The sequence below is a fragment of the Melopsittacus undulatus genome, chromosome 6 (genome assembly GCF_012275295.1).
Source record: "Melopsittacus undulatus isolate bMelUnd1 chromosome 6, bMelUnd1.mat.Z, whole genome shotgun sequence".
Classification (NCBI taxonomy): Eukaryota; Metazoa; Chordata; class Aves; order Psittaciformes; family Psittaculidae; genus Melopsittacus; species Melopsittacus undulatus.
This window is the reverse complement of record NC_047532.1, coordinates 36,485,703-36,503,448: the sequence shown is the minus strand read 5'-3', so window position 1 is coordinate 36,503,448 and position 17,746 is coordinate 36,485,703. Positions and strand designations below refer to the sequence as shown.

The window sequence follows — 17,746 nt, the reverse complement described above, 5'->3', positions numbered from 1 at the left end:
CCTCTATCCCAGCACAGCTCCCCACGGCAACAGCAGACTCCTCCCATTTAATCCAGTACTATTCCACTTCTGCACCATCCAACTGTTACAATAACTAACTCACAAATCACTCCTCCAGGACAAAAGCATTCTGCATTCATACCCTAACATGATTTGCCTGCAACCACCATCATGCCTAAGGATGTACCTTTGCCAGTTTCCTCCTGCTAGTACTGTCCTCTGTGTACAAACAATACAGTTAAACACCATACTGCTAAAAGAATTGACAATTAGGGTAAGGTACTTTAAGACCTGTGAGGAACAAACCAGCACATGAAAGCATCAGAGACAGAGCAAACATAAATGAATCTCTGCAGTCTGATTACTCAAGGTCTTCTCACCAAGGTCAGTATCAAGAGAGCTTCCCTGAGTTACAATAGTAAAAGCAACATTCTCCTTGTAGTAACCCACATTATACCTAGATTCACATGCTCTACTATTCAGCGTGCACAGCAGCATGGTGTGCCACAGGGTGAGATGGGAATGTTGTTGACAGCCTAAAACTCAGAGGGATTGGGAGGTGAAAAATTACAGAAACAGTAACTATTCACTTACTGACTCTCCGTTCCCAGGAGCATCTCCACCTTCTCTCCTGCATGGTTAGTGAGGACCAGTAGCCTGAAGAGGTGAGTTGCAGAAGTCTGCCGTGAGTAGAGCATAGCTGAAGTATTCTTTACAGGAGAAGAAGTCAGGTCCTCACTGTCACACTGTTGTACGACCAGCTGGTCCCTTAAAGAATAATCTGTGACATTGTAACTCTCCTCACTGCAGAACAAAATAGGGCAGAAAAAACCCCACCAATTTAATGTTTCATTTTTCATTAAGTATGTCTTGAAGCAAACTAAGTCACAGAATCCATTTTTAATGACACAGTATGGCATGATTCTTCTGGCACCTCACATCTTTATCTGTTCTGTTTGGTTTTGAAAGTACCAATTTTTTAAGACACAAAGTAGATCAGTTTTTAAACCCCACAAAATTTAATTTAGCAGCACAGTTAAATGACTTTGGTGTTCCTGAGGGGGAGTGAGCTCGACTTTACTCCACTGAATTGGAAATCAGGCACAGCAATTACCTAGAAATGCATTTTTACTTCTGTAGCTTCAAATGAACATCAGACCTTAGTTTTAGAATTTTACATGGGGAAAAAAAACCAAACAAAGTTTCCCTTTTCCTGCCCCTGTAAAATGATGGATGTGTGCTTTGCTTCCAGAGAAACATCACCGAGCTCCATTTTAAATACTTTTACATAATTTGAATAATACTTTTAAAATATTTTTTAAAATGGACAAAGGCTTCTTACACACTATTGGCTTTGCAAAAACATTGTGCAATTTACCTCTTAGAGAGTACTTTGTAAATAACTATACTGACTCTAAGTGATATGGATAGATTGCTATGTGCACATAGTAACTTCTCAACATGACTAGAAAGAATTCTAAGAAATTATTTAAGTTAGCAGTTTTATTTTCCTTTGGGTTGAAATGCAGGTGGAGCATGAAAGTGTTACTGATTTTAACAGGACTTAAATGAAAATACACATTCTTCCTTTCACAGCAGCCTTTTACTTCTAAATGTGAGATTCACCTGAGCTAATCAAAATCGTTTTGGCAGGTGAAGACCCTGCAGAGACAGGAAGAAGCATATCTGGACAAGGCATGCTGCCCATCTGTCACAGTGCAGTTAATGACTCATGCTTCAACTTCAGAATACCCAGACATCTTCAGAGCTCTGATGCGAGTTCAAGCAGTTGTCATGTCTATTGGTTTTGCTATTTACTCGTATCAAGGCAATACTGGAAATGTTTTTTTTTTCAAGTGGAAAATAATAGTGTGTTCCTAATTTTTTAAGTTGTGAAATACAGGTAAAAAAAAAACCCAAAAAATCCCAAACAGTTACAAGAATCTACATCACTTATTCAAAAAACAGCAAGTGATCACAAGGAAAGACTGATAACCCAAAAAAGCCTTTTTGCTTCCACTGAAGCAAAATGTTTCCCAGCATTGCCTTACATGCATTTGCAGGTTTACCAGCATCTATCATAAACCCAGAACAGTGATAAACTGATTACCTCATAATTTCATCTAAGCCTGATAAACTTTTTCAGTTTTATTGTCTTACAGTGGTACCACAAGAACAGATAGAAAAAACACCTGCTTACAGAGGCATCAAAATAGTTCTCCCTCCTAGCCCGTCCTCTGCTGTGTTTATCAAATTTTGCAGAAAATCAAGCAGATCAAACTTTCAGAAGCAACTATATATACTGCACTTTAAAGTAAAACATTATATAGATCTCAGTCTCGACTGATGAAAAGCTGTGCTAGAGCCTCAGTTTGCTATGGTTCATTGATAGAATTTAAATTGAATAAATACTTGAAGATGATTAATATTGCTGCCAGAGATCCACACAACCACAAGCACTGAACTGACACAAATCAAATACCAAACACCTGGAACTTAAGCCATCTGAAATGCTGATGGTGATATACTCCTTCTGACAGGTATAACTGAAGCATGTTCTTCCTTTATGGTTGCTCAGATACTGTAAGAAAATGGAGAGATGACTACTTAGCTGTTGGGATACACGCTCCCCATTTTGTGAGGTGTTGGGAAAATACCTGCCAATACCTTGATAGTTAACATAATGGTCTTTGTAATTCCTGTTTTTTATCCTTCAGAAAAACTGCTAAAACACAACTGAGCAACATTATAACACTATGCCTCAAAATGTTAAGTTATTGCTGATCCCTGTAACTCATACAGGGTGTGATGGATTTCTCTATTCTTCAAGTGACAACAGGCTTACAGATCATACTGTATTTGTGGATTTTTGTGGATTAATAGGTCCTGCCAGTGCATCTAGTGTGAGAGTTCTTATTTCAGTTACATGGGGTATGCTTTTACTTTTGTTCTGTGAATTAAATACTTGAAATGTGGGTTTTCTGCAGTACAGCTTTGTACATTCTCAAATGACAGAAAGAACATGATACTAATAGAACTAATTCTTGCAGCAAATACTTTTTCTTTTGTCAAGAAGCAGAAGCTTCTTTGTAAAGCAAGCAGAAGCAATGACAGAGAAGCTTAGTAAGGTTTATCATATAGCAGCACTGAAATCATTGTAGTTCAGAAGATAATGAATATTTTTCTTCCCCATTTAATTTTCTCCAGGTCTCAAAATGGGACCAACAATTCCCCACAGTTCACCTGGAATCAGAGCTCTTGTTCAGATACAACTGACAAAGGCACAAACATACCACAACTTCCAAAAGCACTGTTGCAAGAACTTCAAATAGATTTCAAACCTCTCCATATAGTTTTGATTAAGCTCACTTTTGATTAGACTGCTGCTTCCACATTCCTTAGGGTAAAAAGGAAATGAGAGAAGGAGCAAACTCTGCCAAAGCTCTGTAAGGATGAAGCCAAGTTAATTGTGCTTTTACACATGAATTCTTGGGTCCCAAGTAGAAACAATACAGATTACAGACAGGTTTTGCTTTAATTAAAGCCATTTAACATGAGCACAGTGAGAAGCTGGAAGAAATCTTCAACATATCAGCATGTGGAAAGATAGTTTTTAATTTCTGCATATGTAACTAACTCAGGGTTGCAACAAGGAATTTTAATTCAGATGTATTCTGTACACCCTTTTCCTTTGGAAAGACGCACATACAGCTCATCCCTGAAACATAACACACTTGCATTTACTGGGATTCTCCCACTGTATAAAAAATGTGTTTTAAGAGAGTTTGTGAGAGGAGGTCTGTGTTTCACATTCCCCTAAGTCCACCTCCAGATTGAAATTCACTCATTTATCTGCAAAAAAAGATGCTACTCATCCCTTGAAGGCAGTTGTTTTGGATGTCATCCACAGCAGCTGAGGGTACCTACTGAAGAAGGAATAAACATTTTTTTATCTAATATTTATCAGTCTCCCCCTCTTTTTTCTAAAAATATAAACTAAATCAGAAAAAGGCTGGCTGGTGTGGTTGGAGTGAGGGCTTTTGGGTTTGTTGGGTTTTGTTTGTTTTAAGGAAGTCGGTTCAGTATTTCAGGCTGAGAATCTCTGCCTAGCCAAGATGGAGCTTGCAAAATCAGCAAGGGATGCTGCTGTAGTTCTTTGGGAATCTTCCATCTGAAAAAGAGATGCAGTCTACACATTGGCATAACTAATAAGAAATGCATTCCTTACTAAAAAGTCAACAGAGATAAACCTCTACAAACCCTTCCTCTTCCTTGTCTCCATTCAACAAAATATTCCAACTTGACACTACCTGGCAGTCCTCACCATTTTACCTCCTGTGCCCCATGAGGCCCATAAACTCTCCTCTTTCCAAATGGGTGATGAAAGACACTGACACAGCTGGAAGCACTGATGCGCACACACATGCGTTATGAACAGAACCACGCAGCCAGGCAGCGAAGTAACGTCCTTTAGAATTACTGTCATCAGCTAATATGAATGGACCCACATCTGTTTTTAGCCTGACTGAACTTTTTTGTTAAACTTTTCTTTCAATTCAGAACATGAAACAACAGGACTATTTTTTACTCCTTTGCAGGAATCTGTATGCATTTTATGAAGACCAAGTATCTATTGCTTTAATATCTGTTCTGGCTGCCCATGCTTTAACAGCAAGCACATAGTGCCCCTTATCCCCTTTACTCTTTCCAGCTGCACTACCCTGCAGTCCTTGGTTTTCCTCAGAAGTTACAAAATCACCCCTGCATTTAAAGAAAAAACCCTGGATTTGCAAGCAGCCCTAAAACTCTGGGTGAATCCGGTGTATGAAGTCCAGCTGCATTCTGCTGTTGAGGCACCTCCAGAGCTGATAAGCCACAGAGTGATTAAGACAGACAGGATTCTAGTGGTAGGGGATTCCTTAGGGGATTACTGAGAACAGAATATTCCATGAATGTACACTCATTCAAAAATATAAGCCCCTCTGCAGCTCACCTGAAATTTCCCAAAAGCATACAGGATGTAACTAACTGGTGCATCTTCTGGCTAGCTGAGGCAGCTTGAAAGAACAACTCTTAAAAGATTAATTACTCCTTGTGTCAGAATACTACCTTCAAAATCCAATGTCAGCATAAGCTATTGGTTTTCTGGTCCCTGTAGTGGATGTCATGGCCAAAATGGTGGCAATTCACAGTACAGCAAGGGGATAAATAGAGAGAACAGAAGTCAAAGGCTGGACCAGATGATCCTTGAGGTCACTTCTAACCCAATATTCTGTGATTCTATGATTGGTGAAACACTACCACAAAGCTGAAAGAACAAGAGATGAAATATTTAGGTTACTCGAAGTCAGTCTACACTTGGGTCTTTGCAGAGTATTCACAACGTTTAACTTTCCAAATTTCTCCATTTAATTTCCCAGAGTTACCTGAAGAGTCAGAGAACAAAGGACACTGTTCTGGAGGGCAATCTGGACAAGCTGAATTAGACTTCCAATTCAGAACTGCTCTCCAAAGGGACCTTCCTTCACTGACTGGACAGGCAACTCTGAAGCATATACTGAGCACTCCAGCCATCACTCAGCTCTTTGCTTCATGCCATAATCCAGCCAACATCTGTGTTCACATGTATAAGAATTAACTGGTACCTTCCTGTGCACCAACCATACAAAAGCTGTCCCTTCCACCAAGAAGTGGACATCCTGACACATGCTAGCACTGACTGCTCTTATCAACGTAATGCATTAAAACTTTTAAGGTCCCTTCAACTCAACCCGTTTTATGATGTTGTGAACTCAGGAGCATGCCTTTAGGATATATCAGGACAAGACCTCTGTTTATCTTTTTTTACAGCTAAAATGTAGCAGTTCTCATTATGAACAGATTTCTGGGCCCATTGATCACTCAGTGTTAAAAGATGCAGTTCTTCCAATGATGAGTCTGACATCTGGCAAGTGTCCCTGAAACACAGATGGGAGTAGTGACATATGCCCTACATGGCTGGAGCAGAGTTACTCCACAGTTACCCAAATGACATATCTGGCAGGTCCCACCAAGCCCAGCCCTTGAGAACTTAGGACCAAGCAGCTGCCAGCTGCCTGTGCGAGGTCCTGCATATACAGCAAACTGCTCAGAGAGGATGGCTGGAGCTTAACAGCACGACTGGGGCACTAAGCAATGAGTATTTTTAGCACAGTAACGAAGAGGGATTATTTTTTTAACAGTGTCAAGAATCTTCTGAAACAAAACTGCTCAAGGGAAACACAAACATTTAAACTCAACCAGCAACAAGAATTTCTGTCCACTGCTGTGGACAGGATACACGGTAACACTGGGGGTGGGAAAACAAATCACCCAGAACTCAACTACCATTAATAAGCTGATTCACTCAGGCAAAGCACATGCTTCATACTCAGAATATCTGGGAGTTTTGCAGGAATTAGTGCTTTTCAATTGCATCTGTTTGTTTAGGTGGTCTTCAAGAGTGACTGTGAACCTGATCATCTACATGAAGCATTCTTCCAATTTTGACCTCTGGGCCCCTTTAGGACATTTCAATTCCAACATCTCTCAGCTGTCATAAATCCCAAGTCCCAAATTTTGGATACAATATGTTGTTATAAAAATCTGGTTTATAATCTGGATACCAGGCCATCTCATAGGAAACCAATAAACAATGTAACAACATAGTAGATGTGTCACTGTTTTCCCAACTCCAACATTTACTTAGCTACCAGCACAGTAATACGTTAACAGCAGTCCCATAAGAGAAGAAACACACTGTTCAAAGAAGTACGATCCAGCTCTGATGTGCTGCCAGGGACTGAACAAGGGACTTTCACAGAAGCATTTCAGCGTAATCTTTGATAAACACTGAATCTCAGAAACGTGTTCACATCAGTATGATAGCTGGCAAGAAATGTATTCACTTGCCTTCCCATCTTTATTAAAAAAAAAACCAAAATCTTCACTTAATATTTTTCTTCTCCATTCTCATTTAGTTTTCTTAAGTATTAGCATTTTCTTCATAGATTTTATACTGTATCTGTCAAAATTTATTTAAATAATGAATTTGAAGGGTGTTTTTTAAAAAGAGCTAGTATTTGGTTTAACTGGCCAACCCAGAGAAAAAAAAAACAAACAAAAAACACTTTTTAGTCCCAGAATAAGGTTTATCTACCAAGTAGTATCTAATAGCACAGTAGAGAATGTACATTCTGCTCAATTTGTCTGAACCTCTCATCAAATCTAGTGGTAAAATGGAGACTGCTAGAGCTGTCCCACACACATCACTCCCCAAACCAGCCCAACCGTGGAAAGCATGGAGGGGAATAAACATTACCTCTTTATCATTCTCAAACTTCTCCCTTTGCAAAGGCACCAAGGATGAACTCTTCAAATTAGTTTGACAATTTGGAGTTTTGGCAGTGTTTGCTGAAAATAAATCCTGTTTAGTAGTTACCTGTCATTGCTAAACATGTGCTATGAGAAGCCAAGAAGCTTCCATGTTCCTTTCTCCTGGGCTGAAGCACACGCAACAGTCATGGTAACTTTCAAAGACAACAGTAACTTGGCTATTCTCTCAGTGACTTCAAGGAGCTGAACACAAAGGCAGTGTTATGCTGGTGACACTCTTACCTCTTCTTCTTGGTGATAATGAGGACATCATTAAAGAGGAAGAAGTACACCTGCTGCTTAGAAGTTCTCTTAGAAAAAAGTCCAGTGTCTTCCACATACGCTGTTAATTCGCCTCTTTTCACTAACCAGCGTGAAGAGGAAACCAGTGGAAATGGCTACAAAGCAAGAAAATAACATTTTAATCCTTCAAAAGTAGAGGTTTAAATACAATCAGATAACAGAGTATTATGTATTTGGGGGAAAAACAACATGCTTAAACAAACTCAACAGGTTATCAAGATTTAAAGTATCTTTGTCCTTGTGTCCAATACACAAGTAGTAGCATGCAAATACTTGAAAATCATTCATGCACATGATGTAATTGCCCAGCTAGGGGAAGAACGAACAGACTTGATTGCTTCCACTGGGATGGAACAGACCATATGAGATCTCCTAAGATTAAAAATAAAGAGACTGTCCTCCAGGAATATGTGAGGTTTTGTAGAATGCGTGAAGCAATCGCTCTTCAAGCACATATGAACTTTGGATTTTCCTCTAGGTATCTCACAGCTTTTCTGCCTACACAGTTGGGAAAAAGAGCTCCAGCTTCTCACTCAAACCCAAGGGCTATGGCGCACCAAGCTTCATCACTTCCCTGAGGCCAGCTGGTACAACAGTGTGCCTCATTCTGTTTGTGTGCTCTGTGCCACACACAGAGTGAAAAATGTAAAATCCTTTAACAGAGAAATACACTGTACAACTGTCGTGGTTTAAACCAAGTCCCCCAACTCCCGGAGAGTTAGGAAGGAGAATCCAAAGAATGTAGCCCCCACGGATTGAGATAAGAACGGTTTAATTGCTAAGGCATAACACAAACCCCCTACTGCCATTCACTACTACAAATAATAATGATACAGCAAACAGCAAGTGAAAAGAATACAACACCCCACCAGCCACCGACCCATAACTCACTCCACCCTGCCTGGCCAAGCACCATGTGCTCCCTCCTCCATTTTCCTCCACAGCTCTACCCCTCCAGCCTTCTCTTTCCCAATATGCATCCTGGGCATCACGTGCTATGGTATGGAATACCTCATTGACTAGCCTGGGTCAGGTGTCCTGTCTCTCCTTCCTCCCGGACTCCCCTCCCACCTGGCTGGAAAAAAACCTTGAACAAAAAACACCCTCAAAACATGCTCAAACCATGACATTATCCACCCCTTATTCCATACCATTCACGTCATGCCCAGATCCCACATTTTCAATACACCATCACTCTTAAGTCCACCCCTCGATCATGAGACATCTCTAAGTTGCATCTCTGGACTGATAGCCTGAAGTATCTGGGCCCACCAAAATCATTCACCGTCCCCTTCAGCAGTTCTACAGCTTGCTGCTGGGGACTCCATACAGCTGCCTTCCACCTCCAATGCTTCCAAAGCACTGGAGAGGCCCAGTGGATCAGATACCCGGCTATACTGTCCCACATGCCCTGCCACTCATGACTGTCCAGCCTTGGGAACAGTCTACTGGTGCTCCTATGTACTTGTCTAACCCTAGACAAGACCCAGACCTGACTCTGCTTAACTCTTGGGATCAGACAAAATGGTTGTGGATGGAACACACTCTGTGTGTGTGCCACCATGCCGAAAACCATCACAATCAGCAGGCAGGTCCCAAGGGCACCCAAAAGCCATTCAAAACCATCAGAACTCTCAGATGATGCTGCTGCACTTGTCACTGGGGCTGATGTAGCTGCCGTGCTTGCCAGCTCTCCCACTATCAGCTTCTCTTCTCCCGAGTCCAGATCTTCCTCCTCTGCCTTGCTGGGAAGTGCTGCCTGGTCTCCTGCCTCCTGCTGGGACTCGGCGGGTGACTTCCGGGGAATTTTCTCAGCCGCTGCGGGGTTCGGAACGGCGGCAGGACTCAGTTCCTCCTCTGCCTTGCTGGGAAGTGCTGCGTAGTCTCCTGCATCCTGCTGGGGGTCGGCGGGCAACTTCCGGGGGACACTCTCGGCCGTCGGAGGGTCGGGAACGGCCGCGGGACTCACCTCTCCCGCTGCCTGATCCCGCTGCTCAGCTACCGCCCTGCTCCGCTCCTCCCCCGCCTGCTCCCGCTGCTCTGCCACAGCCGTTTGGCTCCCCGTGCCGCTCTCCCTGGCAGCCTCAGCTGCCGGCAGCTCCCGGGGCCGCTCCTTCCTGGCTTCATGCAGCTCCACACAGACGATGACGAGGATAAGGACAAGGACGGCGAAGAGCAGTGGGACGGCCTGGTACAAGTCCAAGTCCACGGCCACGTCCATCCCCCCCTGCTGCCGGAGCCCCACCGTATTACAAGCCTCCGACACAAACACAAACACATCCAATCTATACACCAAGTACCCGGTAAAATCCCGAAACAGCGAGATCCAGAGAAAAACCTCTAAGAGCCAATAAATCAGCATTGTGACAAGAGACCATAAATCCGCTCAGATCTGTTCTTATCTCAATAAAAAAAGCCTACAGCACCCGGGATTCCCAGGCGGTCTCCCATCCAAGTACTAACCGAGCTCGACCCTGCTTAGCTTCCGAGATCAGACGAGATCGGGCGTTTTCAGGGTGGTGTGGCCGTAGGCTTTTAAACCACGACATTTTTTGGCGCCCAACGTGGGGCCCGAGGGATTGAGATAAGAACAGATCTCAAACCATGACAACAACCTACTGTGAAGGTTCTGTAAATACATTAAACAGTCATAAGCAGATTAGAAGACAGCACACAAGATCAGACTGGTCCTGGTACAGCACTGAACATTATTGAGATGTTCAGAGTATACAGACTTTGTTGCTGTGAAAATGTAAGGTGAGGAATGCAGAAGGCTTAGCAATCATGTGTGGTAGCACCCATTTTCTACCCTGTAAGTAAACTGAGGTTTCGACATGGCTCTGAAAAAATGTGTAAAGCAGTATGTATTACATAGGGTTTGACCTAGCTGCCCATTTTAATGCCAAACCAGTAATAACATCATAAAGCTCATGACATCATAAACTGACATCATAAATCATAATATCATAAGCTCATGACATCATAAATTCACCTGTTGTTTGAAAGACACATCTCAAAGTCTTCAAATGACGTCTCTTCATTTGTTTACTTACAAAAGGCCATGTTAGCAAACAACTGTCCTTCCTCAGGATCACCTTCAGCTTTTTCTCCATCTTCCATTTGGCCAGAAAAGAGTGGCTGCTACACTCAACTACAATTGCTCTGTGATTTGCTACACAGCCAGTCAGACAGCTCCAGGCATGCCACTAGAGCAGGGTCTGTGCTTCTTAAGAGTATTCTCTCAGACCAGGCATGACAACTCTCTGTGTCACGGGCTCTCAGAAAAGTTAGTCAGTTCACCCCTCAATTCATAAGGTGTGAGCATGTCCTGGTTCGAGCAGTAGCATTTTTCTCGTTCTTGGTAGCTGGTGCAGTGCTGTGTTTTGACTTTCAGGCTGAGAATGGTTGCTGATAGCAAGTATGTTTTTAGTTACTGCTCAAATGTTTGGTTTGTCCAAGGACTCTCTGAGCCTCATGCTCTGTCAGGGAGGAGGGGAGGCCGGGAGGAAGGAGAGGCAGGGCACCTGACCCAAGCTAGCCAAAGAGGTATTCCATACCATAGCACATCATGCCCAGGATTTAACCGGGAGAGACCCAGAAGGGCTGGTGGCTCTGGGGGGATGGAGGAGGTATCGGTTGGTGCTCGGTTGGGCAGGGTGGGGTGAGTTATAGGTCGGTGGCTGGTGAGGTATTCTCTTCACTTGTTATTGGCTTTATCATTATTATTTGTAGTAGTAGTAGCAGTAGTGATCTGTGTTATACCTTAGCTATTAAACTGTTCTTATCTCAACCTGTGGGGGCTACATTCTTTGGATTCTCCTTCCTAACTCTCCGGGAGTTGGGGCAGCAAGGGGTGGGGGAGTGAGTGAACGAGCTGTGAGGACTTGGTTTTAAACCACGACAGAGCAGAATCATTCTTCCGAGGTAATTACCACACCAAATCTCCCGCATTATTTCCCTTAATAGCAGGAAGGGAGGTTCTCCACTTGCTGTCTTCACTAGTAGCTCCTGAAACATCATACAATCCCTGGTGCACACTCCTAGCTTCCCTCCTCCCCCCCCATTTAAAGCACCTTTCATGTGCTTGCAAAAAAGTATTTCTTCATTCAGTTTGTCAGCTGTCATCTTCATTCTGCATGGGTTGGCTTTTTACATCTTTTAATCACTTTAGCTGCCTTTTACTGAGCTAACTCCAGCTTGTCAGCACTTGCCCCATAGTACCATGCCAAAACCGAGACAGTGTTCTGACTGTGATCTTACAGTTGGAAGAGCAGAATAGTAAATCCCTCATTGTCCATGCAAACACACCCTCATTTTGAGTGTTGAGGTACAATATTACAGTGGCTTTTCCAAAGATGTTTTCCCTGTCCCCATGCAACACCTCAGAACTCCCACCCCCCTGCCTTCCCTTAGCAGGCAGCACATCAATAGCACGTGAAGGCCGCTCAAATGCAAAGTGCAGCAGCTCACTGGAATTAAAGAAGCATTCCACATTTTACCTTGCCCTACACTGATTTCTGACCCAGCACACCCAGGACAGGCAGTAACCAACATCCTGCCCTCACCTGGTACCTGAACACAGACTTCCCCTGGCACAAAGGTGACCTCTTGTTACACTGTAGACCCATGTCAGAGAGCCTTCAAAGCCCAAATACTTCCCAAGTGGCTACTAATAAATACCAACATATTTCATTCATCTGCTGCAATTACTGGTGAATTTGCGTTCATGCTACTAAGACAGTGTCAGTATATTAAATCTTGATGAAATTCCCTTTGGATATTTCTTCCCAATTGATGCAAGCTCATGTATTCTGTTTTGATTTACATAATTTTTGCAGGTTTTGAGGTTTGTACTACCCATTAGTTTATTAAATGCATTTTCTACTGTATTCTCTCATTTGGAAATGCCAATTTTTTTTCAAATCCCTATTTCGTAACAAGATTTTTTTGCCCAAGTCTGTTAGTGAATCAGAGTGAATCAGTTTGGCTTGGTGTAACTTTAAGTTCATTAACTGTCACTCATCCTGGATCAGCCACTAACTTCGCCTTTCTGCCAATACCACTTTATCGCTTTCTCCTAGGTCTGTATCAGGTCATTTTTACCATGGCTGGTCACATTATTAAAAAGTCATTGTTAAACCCCACAGGTTACAACAGGCCAGTTCAGCTCAGTGCTCAGACCCAACACCCCAGCAGAACTCCTAAGCCCCATCACTGAAATCACATACTGAAAATACAGATTTGTATCAACATTCAGCTTTAAAATGTATGGCATATTTTTTAGTCAAAACTCTGCTGGTTCAGTCCCTTCAAGTTCAGAAACATGAAGAAAGTTTTTGAACAAATGGCCTTTACATTTCTGGAAATGCAGTAATGACTCCAGGTGATGATAGAAGAGTGGGGAACATCAGCCCATGCCCCAGCCATCATACCATCACGCTTGTAGTGACTTCACAAAACAGGACTCTGGGCTGGATGGTCCCTGAACACTGAAGTAACATGCATTTGTTTCATGAACAGTAAAATAACACATTTGCAGAAAAAAAAAAACCACACAATTTTTCTGGTGCTAAAGGTGAATGATTTAAGAATTAAAAACTTTAGCATCTGAATTAAAATTCAATTCTACAGATGAGTCATGTACAAAAGTGACATCTGAGTAGCTCCTCTTTTACTCCTGTGAAACACACTTCAGTTACATCTAAAATAAACAAAAATCCCCAAGCCCTCTATGAGGTCTCACAAGAACAGATATAGCTGACCTAATTTATAATGGTTAAACAGGATTACAGCACTGTGACGACTCTTACAAAGTATTTTAAAGATTCCTATTTGAGGACAAACTAAATTCCCAAACTGTACTCTGAGTTCATCACATTTTCCTAATTGACTCTATTTGAAGGCAGCTTGTTTTTACTTTAATATTAATTTTTCCTTAATTGCCAAAAGAGTACATCGTGTCAACCATCTCCTTTCTATATAAAACAAGCTGTCAGAACTTAAAAATGTGCTGAAATGCAGCCAAAGCAGTCTTTTATATGCCAGCTGGCAAGCTCTCAAACCACAGATAAGGTCTGAACCACTAAGTGCATATTTAAGATGCACAAATAAAAAACGTGCATTAAAAAACACAGAAAACAACATATATGAAGCTGTTTCACTGCCATGAAGCTGGTGAGGGCTGCAAGTGACCACATACACCGAGATGAGTCACACAGAGCCTCTTGCTCCTGTAGGTTGGGATCCCCCATTCAGGCCCTGCCGGGCACTTCTGCAGATTCAAAACACACAGATGAAACCACTGAGCAGGTCACCCAAGGGTGTCAGACTCCCTAAACTCCTGTCAGACCAACTATGACCATCCTGCTCTTTGCTCCTACCAAAAAAATTATTGTAGAGGACTTTTTTTTTTTTAGATTTTATTTTCAATACTAGAAAAAAAATGGAATCTCTCAGTCTCCTAAGACTCTTTACAGTTATCTGAGGGTTATCTGAGTATACCTGTAGAGGAAGACAAAACCGTGGCATTATCACAGTGAACTGTATTCATACAGGTGTAGTTTAGCTTAACTAAATTCACCCCATAGAAGCTGCCTGCTATTCCAGATAGGCATCGCGCTTTTTTGGTCCTGGCAGCCGCTGCTGACCCCCCATGTGCTGTCACAGGCAAAGGTGGGTGACTCCTGCCTGCAGGTATGACCTTCAAGCAGGGTGCTGGGCTCTCCCTACAGTAGCTCCTGAGTGCTGAGCTGTGCAGCATCCCAATGTTACCTTGCCCTTGGGCAGCTCACACAAAAAGCATGGGGCCTCAGACGGGCAGTTTTCACAGCAGACTACCAGAATTTTGTAGAAACAGACCAGAATTCCAAGCAACATGTTCTGAGCTGACCAGAAATGGAGCTGGGTTTTTATTTCATGCTGCTGTGAATCCAGACAGTCAAACACAATTAGGATTCCTCCTGGTGTGAAAGTAATCACTCAGACATACTGTTCCTATCACATATAAGACCATCTCCACACCAAGCAGCAGCAGCTGGCCTCTCTCCCAACAGCAACATCTTCATAGTAGCTTATCTTCACAGCAAAGAATACTTAATTCAATATACATATAAAAAAGATTTTGTTGTAACATAATCCTTCTACTTGAAATGAAAATACCTGACAAAAGGTTTAACTTTAATCCTGCCATAACAGATCATTTCTTCACAGCAATCACTGCGTAACACAAAGAGGCTATTAAAGTTCCACTGTTTGCTGTATCAATTACAAACACTACTGCACGCTTTAGAGATAGACACAAATTGTTTTTCATCTACCCCAGAAATCTAAGCAAAACCTTAAAAATATCTACAGCTACATTTATATATCTACAGCTTACAGAAAAGTCAATTCAGGTATGATAAACTTACCAGAACATCTCCACACACTGCCAGAGCACATGCCAAAATGAGAAGCCAAACTGCTTCATGATGCAATAGCTCCCCCGAAACAATTTATTCATTCCTCCAACAAGTTCCCACTCTCAAGAGACTTCAGCAGCTACTCAGTTAAGCAGACACATTTTTCATTGGCCTCCATTTGCAGTGGAGAGCTGCAACAATTCCTGCACACATTGGAAATGATGCTGTGCAGTCTTCTGTATTTGTTTTATGTGAGGAGGGAAGAGAAAGACAAAAGAGCAATTCAAAGTCCAACGGGCCCTACTTACTTATTTCCAGAGCTTCATCTGCTCCAGAATCTAAACTTGGTTCCTTGACTGAATGGTCATATCAGTATTACAGCCTGCACCAAATACTTTTTATGCTGGCAATGATCCTATTAACACGTAACATGTGGTCAAAGCTATTCACGTGCTACATGATTTACAGTGACAAATATAATCATCATACCTTGATTTTAAATTCCAGCTGGGAGTTAATTGTGTACATCATTTCTGTCCTTTCCATTTTCCGAGCACCTTCATTGCACAAACGCACCAGCTAAGAAAAGAGACATTTATTTAACTGGCTTCATGTACTCAAGATTTATAATACAAACTTTTGTAGATTTATAAAGTACATTTCTGGGGGAGCATAAAATTGACACAGGAACGAGATTTTCATGCTGGGTCACAGGCATAAGATTTCCAAGACCAGACTGAAAGCAGCCCTGAGTGACCAAGTCTGACTTGACAGCAATTCTTGCTTTGAGGCTGCATGACCCAAGGTCCCACTCAACCTGCATTATCCAATACTACTACAATAATTATACATTCTTCAGGGGCATCCATATGGTACAAAGGTTCAGCTCAAAGTTCTGATGGAGAATGGTCACAGCTCTGCCCAAGTTAATGATCAGCTACAAAACAAGCAATCTTCAGACTGGCACAGCAGGGTGACATGCTGCCATGTCCACGACACACATTTGTCAGCCCCAACACAAGCATTGTGCTACCAGCTTGTTAAGCTAAAGCAAACGGTACCCTAGAAAAGGTTTCATTACAGCAGACCTTCAGAGTCTGCAGTCCTACAGCAGGCTGCAGTTTCCCTGAAGTCTGCACATGGGGTTGGGGAGCAGGTAAAAACAGGGGGCAAGGATGGAAGGGCACAAAAACGCATTCCCTATAACCCCACATCATCAGACATGGACTTCCTAACCAATTGGCCTCTTCCCCTTCTATAACCCGGCAGTTCACAAGCCGTACACTGTTCCTGCAGGAAAACCTAGCTGTGGTGGCAGCAGCACAATGCTGCCGGGTTTAGAATATCTTCTTAAGTAATAACCAAACAGTAATTTAGGCCTAAAAATGATCCTTCGTGGCCTTTCTTAAATAGAAGAATTCAGTGGTTTTATGCTTCAGTGCTCTTCCCCTTTGCATTATTTATGCATGGAAGTCATCCATTTTCCCTTAAAGTAGATAAGGATGTTCTAGGCCCAAGGTAATGTCTAGCCACAACGTGCTAGATTTTTTTTTGCTTTACAAAAGCACACCAGGCACTTCCCATTCACAACAGTCCCTGATGCACTGCACTTCCTGAAATTCTGAGATCTTGGTGGCAAAAAAATAACTAGTCCTTAGATCCTCAGGTTTTCTTTTCATGCCACCATGTTTTGGTTTAAGGAGCTGACAATTTCCAGAATGTATTAAACAGATAGATTGGAATTTCCCACCAATAAAAAAAAGGTAATCTGATTTCTCAGGTCCAAATGGAAGGAAGTGAAATTCATTCTACAAGAGCTGTTGAAATTTACAGTCTGTGCATGGGAAATGGACTTGGGCTCCTCTTCCCAGCCACTGATTCTTGGCAAAAAAGTGTGACTCCAGGAGACAGAACAACTTTGGACCACTAACAGGAGGTGATCTGGTTAATTTACAATAAAAGCAGAAAGAATTTGGAATCTTCCAGGGAAACTTAAGCCTTTCTTTTTCTCTACTGTCAGGACAGGGCTTGGGCTTTTTTGGTATGTCTGGTCCTGCCATACAGCTTTCTGTCACCAGGAGTGGCAGCAAACAGAACAAGTATGCCCAACTACATAATGGAACAGGTGAACAAGATGAGTAATAACATGGTAACTAATGATCAGGTGACTAAAATAACCCAAACCCAGCCACCTCTCACAGTGGGCTTCCAAAATGACAAAAGTATGCAGCATGATTTCAGAAGGAGAACAGTCAAAGCAGAAAAGCTTCTGCATCCAGATTAAACTGAAGAACTTACCTTGCTCACTTCTTTCAGAGCCCGCTTGCAGTTCTCATATTTTGATGAATCTTTGGGAGTCTTCTGACAAATAGTCTGAAATAAAATGTCAGTGACTTCAGTGGACTAGGAAGCACAGGCTGTGACAAACACAGAATTGCACATACATATTAATTGAAATCAGAAGTGAAGTCACAGCTGGGACAGATCAATGAGAGAACACTGGATCACTTCCCCAAGAGCGCTTTGTCACACCAACAGAACACCTCCTCTGAAAGCTTCTGGAGCCACGCAGTGTTTTGCATCTTGTAGCCCATCTCCACAACAGCAGCACAGTGGGAGAACGAGGCTTCACCCTCCCAGGAAAGGGGAAA

General features: G+C 42.3%; 1 protein-coding gene, 1 long non-coding RNA gene and 1 other non-coding gene across 4 annotated transcripts in view; 1 reads left to right on the top strand and 2 right to left on the bottom strand.

Moving 5' to 3' along the window:
• ARHGEF26 (Rho guanine nucleotide exchange factor 26) overlaps nt 1–17,746 on the bottom strand; it is a 59,077-nt gene that overhangs the window by 5,932 nt on the left and 35,399 nt on the right. The window contains exons 8-11 of one of the 2 annotated variants that reach the window (XM_005141997.3): nt 17,394–17,468; nt 15,585–15,674; nt 7,636–7,790; nt 595–804 (exon numbers count right to left, since the gene is read on the bottom strand). In XM_005141997.3, coding sequence (XP_005142054.2) covers nt 595–804; nt 7,636–7,790; nt 15,585–15,674; nt 17,394–17,468 — 530 coding nt within the window. The remainder of the gene's footprint in view (nt 1–594; nt 805–7,635; nt 7,791–15,584; nt 15,675–17,393; nt 17,469–17,746) is intronic. The other variant, XM_031042706.2, reaches the window with a different exon arrangement.
• LOC115945283 (uncharacterized) lies at nt 399–3,959 on the top strand. The gene is made up of 2 exons (XR_004549733.1): nt 399–665; nt 1,654–3,959. It is a non-coding gene; the product is annotated as an uncharacterized lncRNA (long non-coding RNA).
• On the bottom strand, nt 10,110–10,228 carry LOC115945285 (5S ribosomal RNA). The gene has a single exon (XR_004079649.1). It is a non-coding gene; the product is annotated as a 5S ribosomal RNA (ribosomal RNA).